The sequence below is a fragment of the Teleopsis dalmanni genome, chromosome X (genome assembly GCF_002237135.1).
Source record: "Teleopsis dalmanni isolate 2A chromosome X, ASM223713v2, whole genome shotgun sequence".
Classification (NCBI taxonomy): Eukaryota; Metazoa; Arthropoda; class Insecta; order Diptera; family Diopsidae; genus Teleopsis; species Teleopsis dalmanni.
This window is the reverse complement of record NC_051848.1, coordinates 24,027,614-24,049,523: the sequence shown is the minus strand read 5'-3', so window position 1 is coordinate 24,049,523 and position 21,910 is coordinate 24,027,614. Positions and strand designations below refer to the sequence as shown.

Sequence of the window (21,910 nt, the reverse complement as noted above, 5' to 3'; positions counted from 1 at the left end):
ATTAAATACATACCACAAATTCATTATTTATATATTTGCCAAACCACTCTTCAAATCCGTACCAGCATTTTTTTATTTAAAAACATAACAAAAGTAAATAAATAATATATATTTAAAAGAAGAAAAATTTCACATTTATTTTTATGTTTATTTTTATTTTTGTTTTAATAATGCAACTAAAATTTGATTCGTCTTACTATCGGCTAAACGTTTTAAAATTTCAAAACAGTCGCTGCTAAGCCGCCGTCAAGAGCAGTTCTAATAAAATTTGCTTGAATGGTTTCAGATTGAAGAACAAATAAAGTCAAAATTTTATTGAAAGGCGCGAGTGACCATTATTTTGTTTTTTGTTTTTTTGTCAATTTACAGATAAAATATATTTTTATAAAATAAAATAAATTAAGTTTAGTAAAAAAAAACATCAACAAAGTTTTCCTTTCTCGATTTGTGAAACGAACTCCAACAAACAATTTTTTAAACACATGTGAGTCCATAAAAAATTATTTATATAAATTTTATATACTTCTAGATAATACGCACTATTGATGTTAGCACTGATAATAATCTATGTGCGCTATATGACCGCACATCGATCCACATACTTAACACTTCTACGAGTACAAATTTTGATTAACTTGCAATGTACGAGCATGTTTTATTGGTAGCCAAGGCAGATATCGCGTGGTAAAAAAACCAATTACAAGAAAAAATGGTATTAGAGAGTTGCATGTGGCAAGTCGATACCTCTGTGCTGCTCTGTGCTGCTTTGTGCTTGGAGAGATAGACAGCGCATACTAGATAGATAGATTTGACTTTAGATTGTTAAATGTGTTAACCTATGTCAACATTTATTGCCTAAGTACTTAAGATTGAACAGTTTAAGTGATATGAAAAATTCAGGTTATCATAGTGCTGCACTCGATTGGAAACTTTAAAATTATAGTAGTATAAAGAAATTGTATCTCAGCGTGCGTGTTCCTAAGATAGAAATTTTGTTAGAGACAGTTTGGAAACAAGTTGAATTGCATTATCAGTGCGCCACTATCAGTTGTATTCGTATTTCGAAATCGGTTTTTTTATTTTAGATTTAATTAGAAGGAAAAAATGTTTATACATTTAATGACGTCTTTTTTTAAGTCTAAGATTACTATCACGCCATCCTATATGAGTATAGGAGAGTAATTAAATTTTACAAATTAAAAAAAAATTGTTTGCAAAAAAGCAATTATCAAAATTTATTTCGAAGTAACCCTGAACTCAGCAAGTGCAAATTTATTTTAAATTAAAATAATATAATTTTTCCATAAAAGAACAAAATCTTATTTCCAGGCTTAAACGTATTATCAATTAATTTTTTTTTGGTTTAATTTGGTTTTAATATAAAATTTAATCTACAATTAATTTTAATTTATCTCATTTGAAGTGTAGCAACAAGAATGATTTAGTATGTGCTATGAACGGTCATTGTGCTTACATTTTTTTTTTTTTGGGAGACAAAGACTAAAGGAGGATTGTCAATTAATTCAGTTAGACACACCTACGCCATGCTTGTTCCTACTCTCAAAGGTCCCACTTAGTATGACGTCTCTCTATATTGCCTAATGATAAGCTTGTAAGAAACACTGTGTCATTCATAGGTAAAAGTACATGCTTTATTATTTAATAATAATAAAAATTTTATAGATTAATTGAATTATATAGCTAATTAAACAAAATTATTTTTGATTTAATTAGATAATTAAAAAAATTAAGTAATTGATATAGTAAAAATAGGTGTTTTACTATGTTAACATTTTTTGTCTGGATACTTATGCCTGTTCAATTTCAAAGATATAGAAAATTCAGTCTAATCAATGTTTATATTTGATAATTCCAGAATATTATAATACAGTTATTATATAGTTATTATATTACTAAAATTAAAGATTGAAAATATGTTCTCTGATCTCTCTTTTTTTACGTCTATTCAGTTTTGATTTAAAAATATTACTAGAATATTACTAAAATATAATAAGAATTAAATATATATATAATTTTGTCTTGTCGAAAGTGACACGAACCCTTCTTAAAAATTAGAAGGGTTCGAATAGAAATGAAAAGACAACAACAAAAAGGCTTAGAACTCGTGCCGGTCAAATTAGAAGCGATGACTAATCGTGTTTGTTCAAAAGTAGCCCAAACTTTCAATGCTTAAGTCAAGTTTTGTCAATTATTTTTTTTTAAATATATATATTTAACGTGCATGTATATATAAATATTAATTATTATATATTAAAATTATTATTATAATATATTAGAATTTTTGTTATATTATAATTTTTTTAATTATAATATATAATAATTAATATTATATGTATTAAAATATATTATAATTATAACATGTAATAATTAATATTTATGTAATTATTATTTATCTATTATAATTATAATATATGATTAGTTGGTTGATTGCAGTGGCAGGCCATTCGATAACTACCATATATCTCACTTAACGAATTTTCGCCGTTTTGCTATCACATTCCTCGTAAGAATACCAAATATAGAAGATTATAGCTGAAATCCATCCCGTCGAGTTTAGATAATTTAACAGATCTTTCGCCTTTGTCGATGAACAGTCTGATAAATTGTCAAAGAAGTATCTTTCTGAAAATCTATTTATTTTGAACGCCAAAGCCGGGCATTCACAGAGAAAGTGTTATGATTTCTTTGTCCTGCAGGTTTCCACTACTTCTGTATTGAATATGCGCAGTTTCTTTGCGTGGGTTCCTATACACCAATAACCAGAATCAATCAGAAATAATATATAATAATTACTATGTTTGTTTTAAACTTTGTATACATAAAGTTATAATATAATCTAATAACATTTTAATAACTTAAATATATAATTATTTTTATAATTTGCAAAGCTTTTCCCTCCATATAAATATCCAGATAATTAAATTAAATTTTTATTGTCTTTCATATAAAAGAAAGGAAATTAATATTTCCTTGTCGCAAAAGATAAGGATTTGTAATTTTTCGATATATTTAAAGTCCATAAGTGTATAAGGCTCATTAGCAATATCGAATAGAGCTATAAGTTAAATAATAACTAATAATTATTTCATTGAATTTATTCTAGAGCAGTTTATTTAATTTTATTTTTTTAATTATCATGTCAAGATAATGGATTATCTTAACATGATAATTAAAATATGCTTAGTATAATGGTATATGGATTGAGAAAACGGAAGCTGTATTTAAACAGATAGTTGCTTATTATAAATTAATTTTCAAAAATAAATATCCAAAAACCAAGGCGAAGGAGCTAGTAGTCCAGTTCCTCATTTTTAGTTAAAATCAAAATTAATTTTAGTGTTAACTCACAAATAAATATATAAATACATATCAAAAAAAAAAAATAGTGGTGTTAAGTATAGTGGGAAATTTTATTTATGTTTATTTAAAAGTAATAAAAAAATTACTTTTTATTTTTTTTTGCATTATACTACCTAGTAGACTAGTACTTTCAAAAGTTATGTATTATATATTTTGCTGAAAATAACAAACTAATATCAAGTGCAATTGAGTTCTTAAATTAGAAAGAAAAATTTTATTTAAGTTCATTTGAAAGTAATGAGGAAATTACTTATTGTATTTCCTTTTAAGTATAACAGAACATTGGTGGATGGATTAGTGGTCTTCCAGAGCCAAATGTAGTTGGATTATAGTCCTTAGAGGACCCAGCACTACTTACAAAACTAATGCCTTATATTTTTACTAAAAAAACTTAATAAAGTCAAGCGATTTTTAATGGTTTTTGGTATACGCTACATTAGCGTATATAGAATTTTGGGGTATAAGGGTTTTATTCAAGGTAATCAGCTCATTTTTAAAATAGAGAAAATAAATGAATAAGTGAAAATTAGTGAAAGTATTTAAGAGAAAGTCGCTATTTCCGTCATACTGAATTTTACTGAACTTTTAGCAATGTAAACTAAGCAGAAGGTTTAGTGAAATTCGCTTGCTGGTTAATTTAATATGATTTAATAATCCATATCCTATATGCTTATGGAAATACTGATTAAACCAGCAATGTAGCTAAACAGATTTTTTTATTTCTTGATAGAATCCAAGATTTGAGAAATTTTATATGCTTAGAAGAAGTGTCTGTTCGAAGGTTGGACTCTATAATATATTGATGTTGTTGTATTAAATTTAAAAGTTAATACCATTCCCAATACGTTGCTATCTATTGTGAAGTATATTGTCTGTCTATTTGCATTGGGTGTTATTTGTTTAAGACATATTTGTATTCTATTGAGTTTTAATGTCATTTATTATTCCTGTAAATAAATAACTCAAGTTTAAATGAAAAGTATCTTAAATATGCTTAAAATGCATACACTTTTCTTGATCAATTAACTCAGATTATTTATAATCAATTCTTTCATAATTAGTCATTTAAATATTAATTTTTTAATAAAATTTTTTAATTATTGTTTTACATTACAGATAACAACTGAAAAAACTGGTTATAGATATGTTAATTCACTAATAAATAAATCGTAGTTAATATCATTTTCTCTATATTTTTATATTCCTTTAATTCAACAAGAGTTGTATAATTTTATATTAAAGTAATTGTATTATTTCTCTGCGACTAATATTATCCTTTTATAACAAAATACTGTTCTAAATAAAGTGCTGTTACGCGGCACATACACCAAGCAAATTGAGCTAATTTTTTTTATTATTTACTTACGTGACCTTACACGCTTTGCTACAGGCTGTTCTGGTCTTTCATTTTCAATATAATGTGCGTTTTAACTCCAACTCGTCCAATGTGCTGTTCTGGTATTTCTTTAACTTCGCTTTTTGCTAAATGTTCATAACATTGTTCATAAATTAAATTCGCATTTCTAATTATTGCGTTGTATTTAGTACGCATTTCTTTAAATGCTGGTTTTAGTGACTTTAAAGTCATTGACCTATATCATGTTTTGTGCTTAAGTTATATAGCAAATAAATACAAAGTTGACTTATTGGCTCAAATTGTGTTGGTTTTTGTTTATTTTGAAATTCAATTGTTAACCATTTTTTTATTCTAATAGAAAAGGTTAATAAAATTCACTTTTGATTGAGATTTTGATTAAATATTTATTAGTAAAATACAATACCATTCATGGAACGTTTTGTACTACTGAAATCTTTTCGGGTGATGACTTACTGCTATATAACTGGCAATAATTCCGCCATAGCTTAACACTTGTTTTTCACAATATAACAAAACGTTTAAAGTTTGAGATATCTTGACATTTGAGATATCTTGACAGACCTTACAAAAAGGGTTCAATCGCGTCAATTTACATGATCTAGGTGGACAATTTATATCAACCCTAGAAATTGCATGTGCAACTAGCTAAAAAGGATCTTTGGTGTGGTTGATGACATGTGACACCATACTGTTAAAATCAGATATCTCCCATATTCATATCTTCATTTTAACGTAAAAAAATGGGCGTCACATCCATACAGTGGCTTTTTGTCCATGCAATGATCCCTTAACTTGAGAAATTTCACGACTTACTACCCCAAGTGCGATAATTTTGTGTCTTATATTATGTTTTCACTGCAGCTAAAACTTCTTATATTAATGAAATTATAACTTGATCGTTTCCATTGGCATAAGCTGATTAATGCATGTGAAATAGCTTGTTTGTTTACATTTTGCATATAAAACATATAGAATATATGACAAATATTTCAAATTTTAGTGATTTGCTAATTTCCCTTATAGAAAATTTATTTTTAGAGGATATATTTGACTTCTTTCGCCTTCAATCAATTGATTTATTTATAATGAGCTCATTTATATGAAAAGACTTTGTGTTGTTAGTTATCTTCATTAGCGGACTTAATGAGCAAAACTTCCTAAATGACACAAGTCGAAACATGGTATTTCTTGCCTGAAAAAATTTCTTGCCTAAAATTGTCATCCAATATTGTTGTTTGAGCACTTTGAGGACCAAATTCTATAAGGCTGTAACTCCTAATGAAATTTATATCAATATATGCCTTAGAATGGGTCCAAATGTTTTGCGGCCACGTAAGGGACAAAGGGTTTTTATCGATATTAACATTTTCGTGTGTTTCAATAATGAATAGTCCTAAGAACACCTGTTTGAAAGACTCCTTTGAAAATAAATGTCTTGTAGGCTATATATATTACAGAATCATTGTTTTTATCGAAGGTTTTCACCATTTTCAATACATTCAGTGGTTATTAAACTACTTATATTGTTAAATCAAAGTTCTGTTTAATGGTTGTTACTGAAATGGGTTATCATTTACTTTATATAGTTCAGATTCACTTTATTTTCATTCGTTAAATCAATCAATCAATGGATTTGTATAGTTGATCAACTAGAATTAAGTCAAGTATCATTATAAAAATTTTTTTGTTCGGATTTATTTTAATATAAAAATCAACAGAAAAACATTTGTAAGTAAATAAATAAACACCATTCAAAAAGAATAATTTTTGAATTGAACTTTTTTAAGTTTTATTAGTTATAATAATAACAACGATATATCTTAGAAAATCTATCATTATCATCATACCGCTCTTTGCTTGAAACGTGGATCTTCTTTAATTTTTTTCATTTTAATTTTTCCCTTGGTCTCTATATAAGAATTATTTTGGTCTACCGATTGTAAGTTTTAAGTTATATTTTAGAATATTTTATACTTGAATTTATATTATATTTAAGGTATTAAAAGTTTCTATATATTGAAGTCTGCTTATATTTTAAAATATATTTTAATATTATCAAATATTTAACTAAAATATACTAATTTTGTTTTTACTAAAATAAAAGTTTTATTATATGAAATTTAGATTAATATTATTTCGGGTACACTATTTTTTTAGCAGATAGTGCAGATCGCATCGATAACCTATTGCTATTACTAAAATATTAATAGCTTAACTTTCAGTTTAAAAAAATATTTTATGAATAATAAAGCATGTAAAATGTAAGTGATTTAAATTAAATGATAATGATTAAATAAAAATGATTACGACAGCTAATGATACTTGATATATAATATAATATGGAATTGTCACGTGTGAATTTCTCATATTAAATAGATCAGTTTTTATATTATAGGTATTTGTTTTGTTTATTCAATTTTTTTAAATGTTTTTTATATATGATTTTTTTTTATATTATATTATTAAAGTATACATATTTATAAAAGTGCAGTTTGCAAACATTAGTACTGTGTCTTGTTCTTTAAAGTTTTAGACGAACTACTGCATCTGTTATCACAGGTCACCGAGTTATTGGCTGCTATACATCTATAATATTACTGATCCTCGTAGCTGTTGTATTCGGATAAATTTAATGTAACGATTTCATTAAGTAATTTTTAAATATTAATAAGCGATGAATGCAGATTTTTTTATAATGTCACATAGCATCTCTATAATATACCTCATTCATGTATTTATTGACTTGGTCCAGTTTATGACAAAGACGTATTTAATAATACCTATTGTTTAGGTTTGGTTATACCGGCGATCTCAGAGGGATCCATTTAGTCCTATAGGCCCATTGTGCTACTGTATTATTAAAAACCCAAGGGTTAAAACCATCTACAACCTCTAGCAAAGCTTATGTTGCTAATCAAAGGGAGGTCCTGAAGTTCGCCAAGATCTTCAAAAAGAAATTCCCTAAAATATTAAGAAGGCGCCGTGCATGTACCGAAGAGAAGCAAAGCAGGTGGGAGGCAGTTTCATCATCCTCACCACAACTACGGCAGATATGGTTAAAAGGGAGATTTAGTCTCCTAGCATGTTTACCTAAAATACAATGACCTGTAAGTAAACCTACTGCAAGAATGATATCTATCTTTACGAGACATCTTTATGAGATAGATCGATTTTCTCTATTGTGTGTGGCCAAATTGCATACAGATACCTGCATATCGTACAGTCTTGCCATCTTTTATTAAAAAGTTCAGTACAGGAAGAACTCAATACCAATTTACATGATATCAACGATACGCCCAGATTTTTGATGTGTTTTGAGTGGTTTCTTGAAGCACCCCGTCAGGCTAATGGGGTTAAATAGTAGCAGATTCGCTTTCGATAGGTCATTAATAGTGGCAGATTCGTTTTCGATAGGTCATTTATATGTCTATAGCTCTACAACCGATCTGTACCCTATATGAATGAGTCTTTATGCAACTGATTTAGTTGCCATATAGTTAGTATAGTATAGTTAAGTATACTTATTGAGATTGTCAGTAGCATATACTTTCGATTTTATGGGACATTCAATATATTTATGAGGTAAACTCATCTGTACAAATTTTTGACAATATTTGAAATTAATATGATTTGTTAAAATTATATTTATTAATTTGAGGTCAGTGTTTCAATTGCATTCGGAGCAACGGTGTTTTTGATAAACCTGCATTCGTCATTCTGACTATAAAACATTAATTCAAATTTTATTTAATTTTGATTTGAAAAATTTGGTATTGATATTTCAAAAATAAGAATACATGTAGAAGATGAACACATTTCGTATACAGTGTCAAGTCATCTAATCCGACTAATTAGTACTTACTGACAATAGAAACGTCGAAACTCTTCGTTGAAACTCTAGGCTGAAGTCATTTTTGATGTTTATCTGCCTCCCAGATAAAAAAAGTCTTTTGAACTTATGGTTGTTAACAGTGACTAGTGTTTCTAGGTATTTAAGAGTTTTGTTTGCTGTTAAAAAGCACTTAGTTTTGTCATAAAATAAAGGGTGTTGGAGAAAAAGTAACGAATCTAACTCAGTCTCTTCTATAGAGTTTCAAAAAAAGTATGGTATTATATGAGAGATCGTTTTCTCGCAAATAAATTTAGCTTAAAATTAATTTGTTTATTCATGTTTTGTAATTTTATTAATGACTGATATGCAACTATATTATATATATATTATTTAATAATTCTAATGTATTAATATTGAACTGATGAAATTGACATTTAAATAAATAATATTATAAAAATTGAATATATTAATTATTTGAATTAAAAAAATATGTTTATATATATTTAAGTATGAGTTTTACGTTCCGGTAAAGACTTAATACTATCCTATATTATTTTGCAGTTCAAGCTATTTTTTATTTATAATTAATATACTACAGCTTATCAAATTCATGTCTTCCACATATCATCATTCTTCAAAATCAAAGCTGTCAGTCAATAATATTGAACTACATTGTCGACATCCTTATTTCTAGAAAAATATTATTAAATATTGTTTTTTATTTATAATATTAAACATTTAAGGAAATAATGCTGAATAGACTAGACAAAATTGAAATTCTGATTAGTAAAGGTTAATCAGTATTTTATTAATTTTATTAAAAGCAAGTTTGAATTAATTCGATTCTTATCAACCTAATGGTAATAACATACCTATATAAAACTATTGAAACTAAACAGATATAATATATATACAAAATAGTTCAGTTAAAAAACAAAATAATAAATAGAAGCACTATTATAATATTTATATGTAAACAAATATTAATATTTGTTTATATTAATAAAAATTTGCAAATAGTAAATCGTCAATACATCAATATCTGATGTATTATTGAATTCATTCTTATATATGTAGATTTAAAGTCATCCATGTATGCGCATTACCACTAATAGTCAATTAATATCATTTTGTTGTTTGTTTTAACTTCATGGACTTACGAAAAGTCCCTGTGTTAAGTTTTATTCCACTAGCTTAATAATTAAACTAATATTTATTATGTAAATTTTATTAATGAAAAAGATTAATATAATATTCGATATTGGCTTTATAGGTCGATAAATGAACTGGAAGGAGGATCGAATCCTCCTCAATTAGTTAAGAAACCTATTTCGTCGTAATTGTGGGGGAAAATGCAATGCATCAATAAAATTAAATAACTGGCTATTATGTTGAAAATATTGCTGAGAGAATTATAAAATCAGGGCGTCTACTATTTTAAGTCTAGAAAGAGATAAAACATGTATTCCGGTAGCTTCACCTCTAGCGCCGGTAAAGATGTTCTACAAGAGCTTCGAAGGAAATCAAAATTAAATAAATTTGATGGCAAATTCACGTTGTCGTAGTGCCACATCCTCTAACCATAATAATAAACTAGGAAAACCGATTTGTGTTTGCCTTTATAGGATTTATGTGGTCTTACTGAATATATTATGATTGTCTTATTAACGAAGATATATAATTATATTATATGCATAAAGAAAACTTTTATTGTAATAAAATGGTAAAATGATATAAAATTTAGTAATAGAAATAATAAAAGTTACATATATATAGAATATATATGTGCATTATCAGTAAAGTAAATAAAATAAACGCTAATAGCTTATATATAATTATTAAATTCAATACAAAGCTTTATAATTATCAAAATGTGTTTAATATGAAAGTAAAAAGAATAAATTTAAAATAAAATTGCGCAAATATTATCAGTAAAAGTTCAAGATGTCTGTAAATTTATGAGAAAAATCATTTTAAAACATAATTTTAAATGATTATTTCTCCTCATACAGCTTAGTTTGTTGTTTGTTAAAAACATGTTGTGCTATATAAAATGCACTATAAGAAGATAAATATACGAACTACATTTTATAGATACATAAACATTATCAAAAAAATATATAACATAAATTTATAAATAAAATATAAGTAATATGTAATAAATATATATAATAATATATATAATAAACAATTAATAATAATGTAATAAATTATTATTATTATAATAATAATATATAAATAAAGAATATTTCAAAATATAATACTTGTCTAGATTTAAATATAAATATAACATCAATTTTAATTATATATATATATACGTATATATAAATTGCTATTCAAAGTAAACAATATTTTTATAAATTAATGAAAAAAATTTTGTTAAAATTTACTTCTTTGATTCAAAATAAAGTCCCATTTTGTATTTGAATAATGTGAAAGTATATCCATTGTCAGTGCAACCTTTTTTGAGGGCTTCTATGTTCACAAAATAATTACCTTTTTTATTTGTAGATATTAATAGCTAAAAGGTGCCTCCTGATGCCAAAACAGTTGCATATAGGGAGTACTTGAAGCCCTTATAATAATTACTTAAATTAAAAAAGTTCTGTTTACATTTGAACATATCATATGTATTACTATTTTGTAAATTTAAAGTTAATATTAATATTGAAAATTAATATATATAAAGTTAAATATTAATTTTATAGACAAGTTTCGAACAGTAGTGAACTACAACAATAAGAATTATTTTTATATTATTTTAATTAATTGAATTTTTGGCTGACCATACGGTTGTTTCGAGTATTGCCAAATGCCCATCATCAGTGGTCTTGAAAATAATTCTTGTATTTAAGTTTTCGTAAATAATTTTTCTTTTTTGAGACTGCAAGTACTAGGATTTATTATATTAATTAAAATATTAACTAAAAAAGAATTTTATTCTGTATGAGGTAAAAAAATGTTCGAAACATAATAAAATGATTAAAGGAATTGATTTCACATATCTTATTAATTAAGCATTTAATATGATTAAAATTTTCATACTTCTTTCGATCGAATAAGAAGTAGATATATATAGTGAAATATCTGAGTAAAGTAAATGGTTAAAAAAATCGCTCGTTATTAAGTCTAGTACTTAACAATAACTTTGTACTACAAAAAAACCAGTTAATAGTCTGAAATAGAGTAAAAATCGAGTTAAACATCGACCCATAATTACACAAAAAGTTTTTAAATTTGTTGTCTGTTTTTTTATAAACGATTTACTCTCATCCCAAAAGATCTCAACTTTTGTTATTACAATTAAATTAGTTTACTTAGAAATTAGACTCTTGTTACTTCTAAGTAACTTGAATTGAATGTCAAAAATGAATTATAATTTGTACATTATTTGATCCAACTCTAAAAGATCGAGGGCATGTCGTTGCTTATTTGCTCATATATCCAAACTAAGCATGAAAAATATCATATAGTTTGAAGACATATGAAAAACAAGAATCAATGCAGCTATAACAAAATGTAGAAGGTTTTTATGTGGCCAACTGATCACTGTCCAAAGCTATGACTCTGATACTTTATCGTGACAAAATAGAATGGATCATAAAATTTTTAATAATTTTATGACTGAATATGTATAAATATTTATATAGACGTATAAAAGACCAGGTATGGTCACAATGCTTTAGTTCGATGGGTTTCTACTTCTTCTACACATATTTTCACTAAATAAATAAATAAATACATTTTAAAATATATTGTTATAATATTGTTACTTTAACAAAGCTTCTCTGTGCATTTTCGAGATCTATATAAAGAGACTGTAACTGCAAGAATGATTTAGATATCACAATCGAAAAGCTGTATGGAATTTGTATGCATAAATACTGTCACTATCCGTCTGTCGGTTTTCAATTTATAATTTATCAGTGAACCAAAAACATACAATGAATGACCATAACATTTCCGCAACTGCTTTTATAAAAAAATTATGTTGGAAAAAACAGTAGGTAGTTCGGCTCAAAGTACAATAATATGTAAAGGAAGTACGATTGAAGTAAATTTTACTTACAAAAAATTACTTGCAATATCTCATATTCAACTTAAGATAAACAAATTACTATTTAAAAAAATATTAACGTTTTCGGTAAAAATTATTAAAAACGTGTATTTAATGGATTAAAAATATTTATTCAACTTAAGTTATTTGCATAAATCGTTTATAAGATACTAAACAGCTTTTGCCTGAAAGTATCTTTCTTTTAAATACTTTTTATCTTGATAAATATTAAAAATGTACGAAAATCAATTTTTTCTCTGTTTCTTGATGATAGATGCACCTCCTGACATTGGAATGCATAGGTACGAAACACGCAGTGTAAATACACTCAGAAAAACAATTTGGTTGTTATAGCCACATTTTAATTATATTGGTTCAACCATACCACATGTTGGTTTTGATATATGTTATTCTGTATCACACGAGGTAAAATTTGTTTAATGAAATGACCAGTTCAATTTAATTTGTATGTGCTTAGAGTATATTTTTCTGGGTGTGTCAACCTACACATTATGGGTTTAACATACACATTATGGCTGCTACTTTTTTAACTGAATTTCTTTGTTGAACATATTATTTGAAATTTTTTGTCTGACTTCTGATACTTAATAATATCACTTGTTTTAAATGTCTTTATTTATATTAAAATATTTGTATTTAATATACTCATTCAAGACATGAAAAAAAATGTAAATAACTAAATTAATATATTTATTAGAAACATTTTTTAAATCCAATAAAATAAGCGAATTTACGATAGCTGCATACAAACAAGAAAATAAATTGCTCATACGCCATGTGGACCCAACATTTTTTTTCATAAACATAAACCAAGATAGAGTATTAGAAAATAGTAACAAAAAAATATATATATATGTAAAATGTTATATATATATTATGAATGCATGAATTATTATTAATATAATTAATTTTGAATATATTTATGCATAACATATATGTGAAAATTACATTTGTTTAACATATGTTCGTCCTCATTTGCATTATGTTATTAAATAAATGTACATAATTTCTTTACTATATGAAAATTGTATTGCGGTTCTTTATGTTATTTAATTGTATTTTTATTATTGTAAAGTGCAATCATACTTAGTATATCAGTCTGGAGCAAGCTTATCAAATACGAATAAAAATGTCTAGCAGCATTATTATCTGCTCGATTTCTTTTATTTAAAAAAAAATAACTTGAAGTGAATTGAACTTTGAGGTTGTGTGTTTCTATTCTAAAATTAAAGTTTGTTGCAGACTTAATGTTATAAAAATATAGTCTCAACCGGATTCAATTGGGACTAGTTTTATGTTCATAAAAATAATTTCGAAAACTAGCCAATGTGTAAAGGTATAATTGTATATACCTTAGCTTGTATTTATTTAGGGTTTATTACAAAATGTATTAAATAAGTAAAAGTTAGGCAGTAAAAATAAATAAAATAATATAACATTTATATGGAAAGGCATAAAATTGTTATAAAACATATTTAGCCTTCATTGAAAGTTGATACATAAGTAGTGTATAATCGAAATTTTAATTTTCATTGATTTGGACCATTTATTATAAGAACACAAGTATTGTCTTATTATTTTGTAAGAATTATTAACAAATACAGTCAAAATAGTATGAAAATGAATTTTTAAAAATTTGCGTTTATATATACCATACATACTTCATTAGTATATATTTTACAATAATATGTAGCGCATGATTTGTTTAGGACTGTTAATTTAAATTAAATTATGAAGTTTTAATATCTTCATTAGTTAAAGAGTCCTTTATGCGATTATAATGTGGACTTTGTCCTCTACGCCTGTTGTGTCTACGACAATTTTCTTGCTCCTTTGAACGATGCATGTTTTCGGTGGATTGATCTTTTGTTTCATTATTATAAATATATTGCAATATGTTGTTCTTTTTAAGCAACTCTTCGTTATCATTTGCCTCTTTCTCAAAACAGTCCTCTTCATCAATCTGTTATCACTGTTATTAGAATAGAAGGACTCTTCGGCACTACCATACTTATCAGAGATTACCATAATATGTGTTTGTGGTTGTTTAGTGTTCTGCACAGAGCGGGAGCGGTTGAGAAAAAAAATTTGTGTGTATGCATTTAAAAATTATATTTTATTCATCATTATTCATATATACAAGAAAAAATTGTACAGTATACTTGTATCAAAGCAAATGTACATAGATTCCGATACTTTATTTTTCGTTACACCGAATTCGCTAAAGAAAAGTCACTATGCAAAGATTTCCTATAGGGGTTCCGAACATAAAAAAAAACATATGAAAAAATGGCAGTATCTTAAAAAAAACTTCATTATGGAGAGATATTCACTATAGTCTACCAATTGTATAAGAACTAATGTTCTAGCCCACTAGGTATTAAGCTTCTCTGCTCCCATCTCTCTCTCTCTCTCTCCTGATTCCTGGAATGAATTTTCCATACTGCTGTGAAAATCTTTTTCATTCATTCTTTAGATGTGGTTTGAATGGGTTCAAAGAACTGATGTATACACATTCGTCTTGATTTTACATATAACTAATTCTTTTTAACATCAATATTTAAGTTTTATTATAATAAGTTAGCCACGTTGGTAAGGTAACGTAGAATGGGACAAAGACAGTAAAGACTACCTATATATAACATATTGACAGAAAGTTTTTTAAAAAAGCATTGTTTTTTAAAAAAACAGTTTTTAAAAAAGCACTATTAATATTAAATTTTGGGTGGTATTATGATTATATTTGAAAAATGATATCATAGTTTACCGAAATTAAGAAGAAGAATTTATTGTTCAATGAATATAATGGATTACGTCACAAGTTCATGTTAACTATAACAAAATTACTATTTCTCATTTGATGTATTGTCTATATTTGGCTCCCAGTCATTATTATTTGTTGGGAAACCTTAAAAAGTGATTTAGGGAGAAAAGATATGGCTGAAATGAAAAGTAACTACCTTAGCATAAAAGCTTAGAAATGTTAAGAAAATGATGATATAATGATACAATATATGTACAATATATTTTTATATGTAAATCTGTATCTTTCTTTAAATATTTGTTTGTCATAGTTATAAAAAAGAATTATTTATTCAAAATATATTATCTTAAAAGATCAAGATTTAGTTTTCATATATTTAGTTTTGTATATTTTTATTAAGTAAAGTACAGTGGTGATAATGTGGCGGATTGGAGATTTCTCAATCGTGCTGTTAACAACTGAAGGTGCTTATGGGTTTCTATATTTTAAATCTGTCTACTAAACTTTTTTTCACTGTACCAGGATTTGTCATTGTTAATTCTCCTAGTAACAATTTAAATATTGGGAAGAAATTTTTAAAAATTAGTACTCATCTTTTTTTCTAATTTTATAAAATTATTTATTTTTTAATATTGCAATAATAAAATACTGTTGCCCGCTGCTTGATAACGTGTTATATTAAATTTTAATCATTTTCGTTCTAATTTCATATTATTTATTTAATAACAATTAATTGAACATTAATTATGCATATAAAAAAAATTGCAAGCTAATAACTTTAGTGAATGCAATTTGTAATATTTAAATGTATTAAATTTAATGTTTTTAATTAAATTTTATTATTTGTTAGTAATATTATCAATCGTACATTTGTATAAACATCTGATGTTGCTATATTATTTTCGAAATTTTTTCTTTGTAATTAGCACATGATTTTTTACAAATCTTTAATTTGTTAATTAACAATAAAGATTAGAATAAAAAGCAAAATTATTAATTAAATATTAAATAAAATCAATTACAACTGATGATTAGTCATTGGTGAGTATGTATATGTCGTGGCTAGTGATACGTTAATAAGTGTATATACTCTATACTTTTTCTCGACACGAAGTACTTTGATTAATCGAATTTATTAAAAATCTTCATATTCTCTAATAAGAGTTCTATTTCGAATAGAAAAGGGGGTTATCTATACTTTTCTTCGATATCAAGTACAACGATACTTTGATCCAGTTTAGTATTCGGACGTTTAGTGTTCACTGTTTTAAATTTTTTAACTAATGCATCGATGTTTCAATTAAAGTGTATATCCCTTGATATATACCTTTGTCAGGTATTAAGAACCTGACATCGGCGTAGCAGTACCTCTCATTATTCCACAATGTCTTTTGATGGCTACGGCAATTAAACTGATAGCTTGAATGCTGATAGTCATTTTTTGATCAATCTGTTGGATTTTTATTCAGATATCCTATGCTAGAACATTATTTGTGTACTTTTCATATAATATTAAAATTTTTATAATAAATTGTTTCATTTTTATTACAGTAATCCAGTGATATTTTTGAAAAATGCCAACTAACTCGTCAAAACTCAGCATGTCTCAAACAAAGGACCGCCATTTAATTCTACGCACATGTGGTTTGTGCATTGCAATCCTAGGTTTATTTACAGGCTTGTTCTGGCATATGATTTTTAAATCAATACTACATAAAGTAATTATTATTAAATATATATAAAACTTTCGTACATATTTCTAATAATGTATATAAAAAAATAGGAATTAGTTCTACGTCCAAATTCCAGAATATATGATTTTTGGAAAAATCCACCAATCAAACTAAATGTAGATTTTTATTTATTTAATTGGACGAATTCAGAAGATTTGTATAATCCATCCATAAAACCAAAATTTGAAGAACTTGGCCCATATCGATATATAGAGAATCCTGAAAAGCTTGATGTTGTCTGGCATCCAGAAAATGCTACTGTATCATATCGTAAGAGAAGTGATTTTCGTTTTGTACCTTCAAGTAGTAAAGGACAACTAAATGATATGATAACAGCAATTAATCCACCGGCAGTGGTAGGTCCATCAATACATATAAATATATATATCTAACATAATATGGTAAATGCTGACATTGTTATTTGTTTTCAGGTTGCAGCCACTCGATCAAAACGAATGAATGAAATAAGGCGTACTCTTATCGATATAACCCTTAATGTATATGCAAACGATATGTGCATAACTAAATCAGCTGAAGATATACTTTTCCGTGGCTTCCATGATATGTTGTTAGTTGCTGGTACTATAGTGCCAACCGCTATTAGTGCTCAAACTGTTCCCTATGATAAATTTGGTTACTGTTATCCCGTAAGTAAAATTAATAATTAAATTTTTATGAATATTATATATATTTATATACAAATGTATTCTATGTGAAGTATTATCAAACTTCAATAACAGTACGCTGTCAAAATTTTTTTTATATTTATAGCATAAGTTTATATACAAATATATAATTAATCTTGAATATTATCTCTAATCAATTTCAATGATTCTAATCAATAGAATCAAAAGACTCTTATTAATTTTACTTATAATAAAAAATAACTTATAATATATATTGCAGCTACTAGAAAAAAACTGTAATTAAACTTAAGTAATAATCGTAAAGATTTTTTTTCAACTAATGACAATATATTGTGTGATATAACTAGAGAGTAATATTGTGTTACCTCTTTAAAATTCAAATTTCGAATGATATTCACTACCATGTTTTTAAATAACTTTAAACTACTCTTTTGATATATAATGGTATGTGGCATAATACATATATAGTATACATTGAGCTTTGAAAATTGTTTAGCTTAGAAACTTCGATTTTTTAGTAAATCGTAGTAGTATAAGATTGTATATAGTCTATTCAATTTTATTTGCTTTTTCCCTTCTTTAAACAAGAATCGTATTTAGAACCGTATTAAAAATTGAAATCAGTAAAATATTATAGTAATTATAAAGGAATAAGTTTTTTAAGTTAACACCATTAAATCTATTAACACCATTAAGTTAAGTCTACAGTTTGGAACTGTAGACATGGTTTTCTGTAGATTTGCTATTTATTTCTATACAGTTTTCCACAATTTCTAACTCTCTTTGGGGTGGTAGTTTTTAGTTCCAAATTACCGACTTTAGAACTCTCTGTAAAAATTTTGAAAACATTATTTGGATATCACGATTTTATAAAATGTTAAAACAAGGAAAGGCATATCATTGACCAACCTTAATAAATGGTGCTGCAGATTCACCGGTAAATCAATGCCATTCACACTGATAGTCAACCACCAATCATCAATTAAGACATTCAACTGTCATCAGGTGACGTAAAATTGGTGATGGAGTGGCGTCGTAAGTTGGACATCCTTGTTTGGGTGCTAGATCACGTTGAAAGATTACAATAGCGATAATAACAATGCAGACAATATATCTTTACAGTCACACTGCAAGATCCCCGAAACATAATAATAATAATCATCATAATAATTTTATAATTATATGTTATATGTATATATATATAAGTTATTTATATATTTTTTATATATAAACATATATAATATATAAATTTTCATAGTCCTTTTACTAATAGTGATCATTGTTACAGATCATTGTTGTGCAATATACAACATTGTTATATAGATTTTTTTCCGTAATAATTATTATTTAAAATTTTTTATAGATCGTTTTAAAATAAACAAATACAACATCTTTACGTTGTCTTCGATCATCAATTTAAATATGATGTTAATGATGAAATTTTTTTAATAATATAACTATGATCAATTATTATTAAGATATTTGGAATAATTTTGAGATCTTTTGAAGTCAAGAATCACTTACAAGTGATAAAGTAGGTCATTTTAGAGACTTTTTTGTAAGAAAAGTACAAAAAAGATGTACTCATATATATAATATAATATATATAATGTAAATATATGATGTTAAAAATATTTAATAATAAAATAACATTTGAAAACTGAAAATTTTTTAAAAACTTTATTGAAATCAAGATTATTTTTAAACAACAAGTCCATATTATTGCTAATACTTCTGAACCATTTTGATTAAATGTTTTTTTTTGCATTCTATTTCGACTTACATTAAAAACGGTCTATTCTATGTGATTTTTTCTATTTCTTGAAAAAGGGAATCACCTTAAATATTTAGATTATGTAAAGAAATACTTTGTAGATAAATATAATTATTTCATTGAATTGTAAATATTATTATCTAAAATCGAATTCATTATTGTTTGATGAAATGAAAATAGAAAAGAATAAATTGATCAATTAGAGATAACATGGTTTTCATATCGATGAGTGTCAATAATAATAAGAAACAATAATATTATTTTTTTTATTTTACTAGAGAAATTATAGCGCGGACTTTTATGGTGTTTTCAATGTGCATACTGGAGCTGATGACATAACTAAAGTTGGTCAAATTCATAATTGGAAATTTAAAAGTACCACCGAATTCTTGCCAGACAAATGTTCTCAGATATACGGTTCTCCAGGAGAAATTCAACCATCCAATCTAAAGGAAGGGGACACACTTAATTTATTTTTACCTGATCTATGTCGTCCAATACCAATGGAATATTCCGAAACTGTTGAAGTGGAAGGCGTGCGTGGTTTTAAATATATAGCTGGCTTGAAAGCAGTTGATAATGGTATTTATATCAAAAAAATAAAATGTTCAGATCTAAAATTAAAGATAAAAAATTTTATTAGGCACTTTATATCCGGGCAATGAATGTTATTGTAATGGCGAGTGCGTGCCATCTGGTGTAGTTAATATCACAGCTTGTTGGTTTGATGCACCCATTTTTCTATCGTATCCACACTTCTATAATGCGGATCCATATTTTGAAAATTTAATAGAAGGAATGAAACCAGATAAAGAAAAACACGAATTTTTCCTTGTAATTGATCCTGTAACCGGTTTGGCATTGGATGTAGGTGGTAGATTGCAATTAAATATACTTGTAGAACCAATACCACATTTAAAGTAAGTGTATAAATCATTATATTTAGTTTTTGAAAAAAATAACCATTATGATTTTTTTTTTGTAGGAGATTTAAGAATGTGAGAAAAGCTTATTATCCATTATTTTGGCTAGATGCTACCGCTCGAATTTCCCCAGAATTAGCAACTGAATTAATATTGATATCAAGTATAAAATTGTATGGCCAAGTGGCTGGAGGTATTTGTTTCCTTATAGGCTTGTTTCTGTTCCTGTGGCATCCGCTTAAAGGACATTTTAATCGACGATTAATGCAACATATCAAAATCAATGACATTACACCAGAAGCCACTACCAAATCAACAGATAAAAATGAGGGAACACCTGAAACGTTATCGTTTTTAGGTGATACCAAAAATGGTGGAAGTTTATATCCAAAAATTATAAGCACTGATAGTGAAAACAAAATAATCACAAACCTGACAACAAATTCTTCGGCACCAAAGCACAGTCATTTGTCCTTAAATTCAAGTTAAAATCTTTAAGGAGAGCATGAATGTGTTTATTCAAAATCAATGCCAATTTTTTAATGTATACTATTTTAAAATATATTTTTATATTTTCAAAATTAAGATAATTAAGATATCATAAGTAAATAGCTTAAGTTTTATATATTAAAATATACTGTTTTGGATTCCAAAATAAACATTTTTGTTACTAAACAATAAACAATCTGAGATATATTTTTTATGTTGAAGATAAAATTTTAATAAAACTTTTATATTAGACGATAATAATTTTTTCTAATTGCTAAAATTATTTTTATTTTATATATTTCATTTCAATATTTAATAATTCTTATTTTAAATATTTGTTTCAAATCGCAGTGTTGTTTTTATCACATAACATGCCTTTTTTCGATTTTGATTAGTTACCTAAGTCGGAAATATTTCTCATCAGAGAGGATTATAACTGATAATTTCATGTTTTCGTGTGACAGCAAGAGGTCTTTCGATTTATCAACTCTATTTTGTTTTTCTAAATATTGCTGGAATCGTGCCCTTTTTGGAACTTATAGAGATTTAATTTGATCTCAATTTTAAATATTCGTTACTGGCAAATGCTTGTTTTTGATAATGACAGTTGAGCAACCATTATTTTTCGATTGCCTAACATATTGCATTTAGTTTGAGCCTTGAATTTTTAAACCACTTCTGTCGCAGATGCATTTTCTTCCTAATAACCACTGCGTACCAATGCTATTTCTGTGGTACCACATAGGGCCATTATTTAAGCTCAAGTTAGCTTTTTGGAAACAACCTACCTACCTAGCTACTTACCTACCACTGCAATATTTTGCCATACTGTGTGTTTTTCTATAATGTAATATAGTTCGAAATATAAACGATTTATCCATATTAAGATACAAACTAACTTAAAACAACTT

General features: G+C 26.2%; 1 protein-coding gene across 1 annotated transcript; it reads left to right on the top strand.

Moving 5' to 3' along the window:
- The first annotated feature begins 230 nt into the window (after nucleotides 1-230).
- LOC119689944 (protein peste-like) lies at nucleotides 231-21,184 on the top strand. Its single transcript, XM_038104893.1, has 7 exons — nucleotides 231-484; nucleotides 16,985-17,151; nucleotides 17,217-17,522; nucleotides 17,598-17,813; nucleotides 19,866-20,169; nucleotides 20,231-20,507; nucleotides 20,573-21,184. The coding sequence occupies exons 2-7, from the start codon at nucleotides 17,008-17,010 to the stop codon at nucleotides 20,997-20,999; spliced, it is 1,674 nt and encodes a 557-aa protein (XP_037960821.1). The 5' UTR covers nucleotides 231-484; nucleotides 16,985-17,007; the 3' UTR covers nucleotides 21,000-21,184.
- Nucleotides 21,185-21,910: the final 726 nt, after the last annotated feature.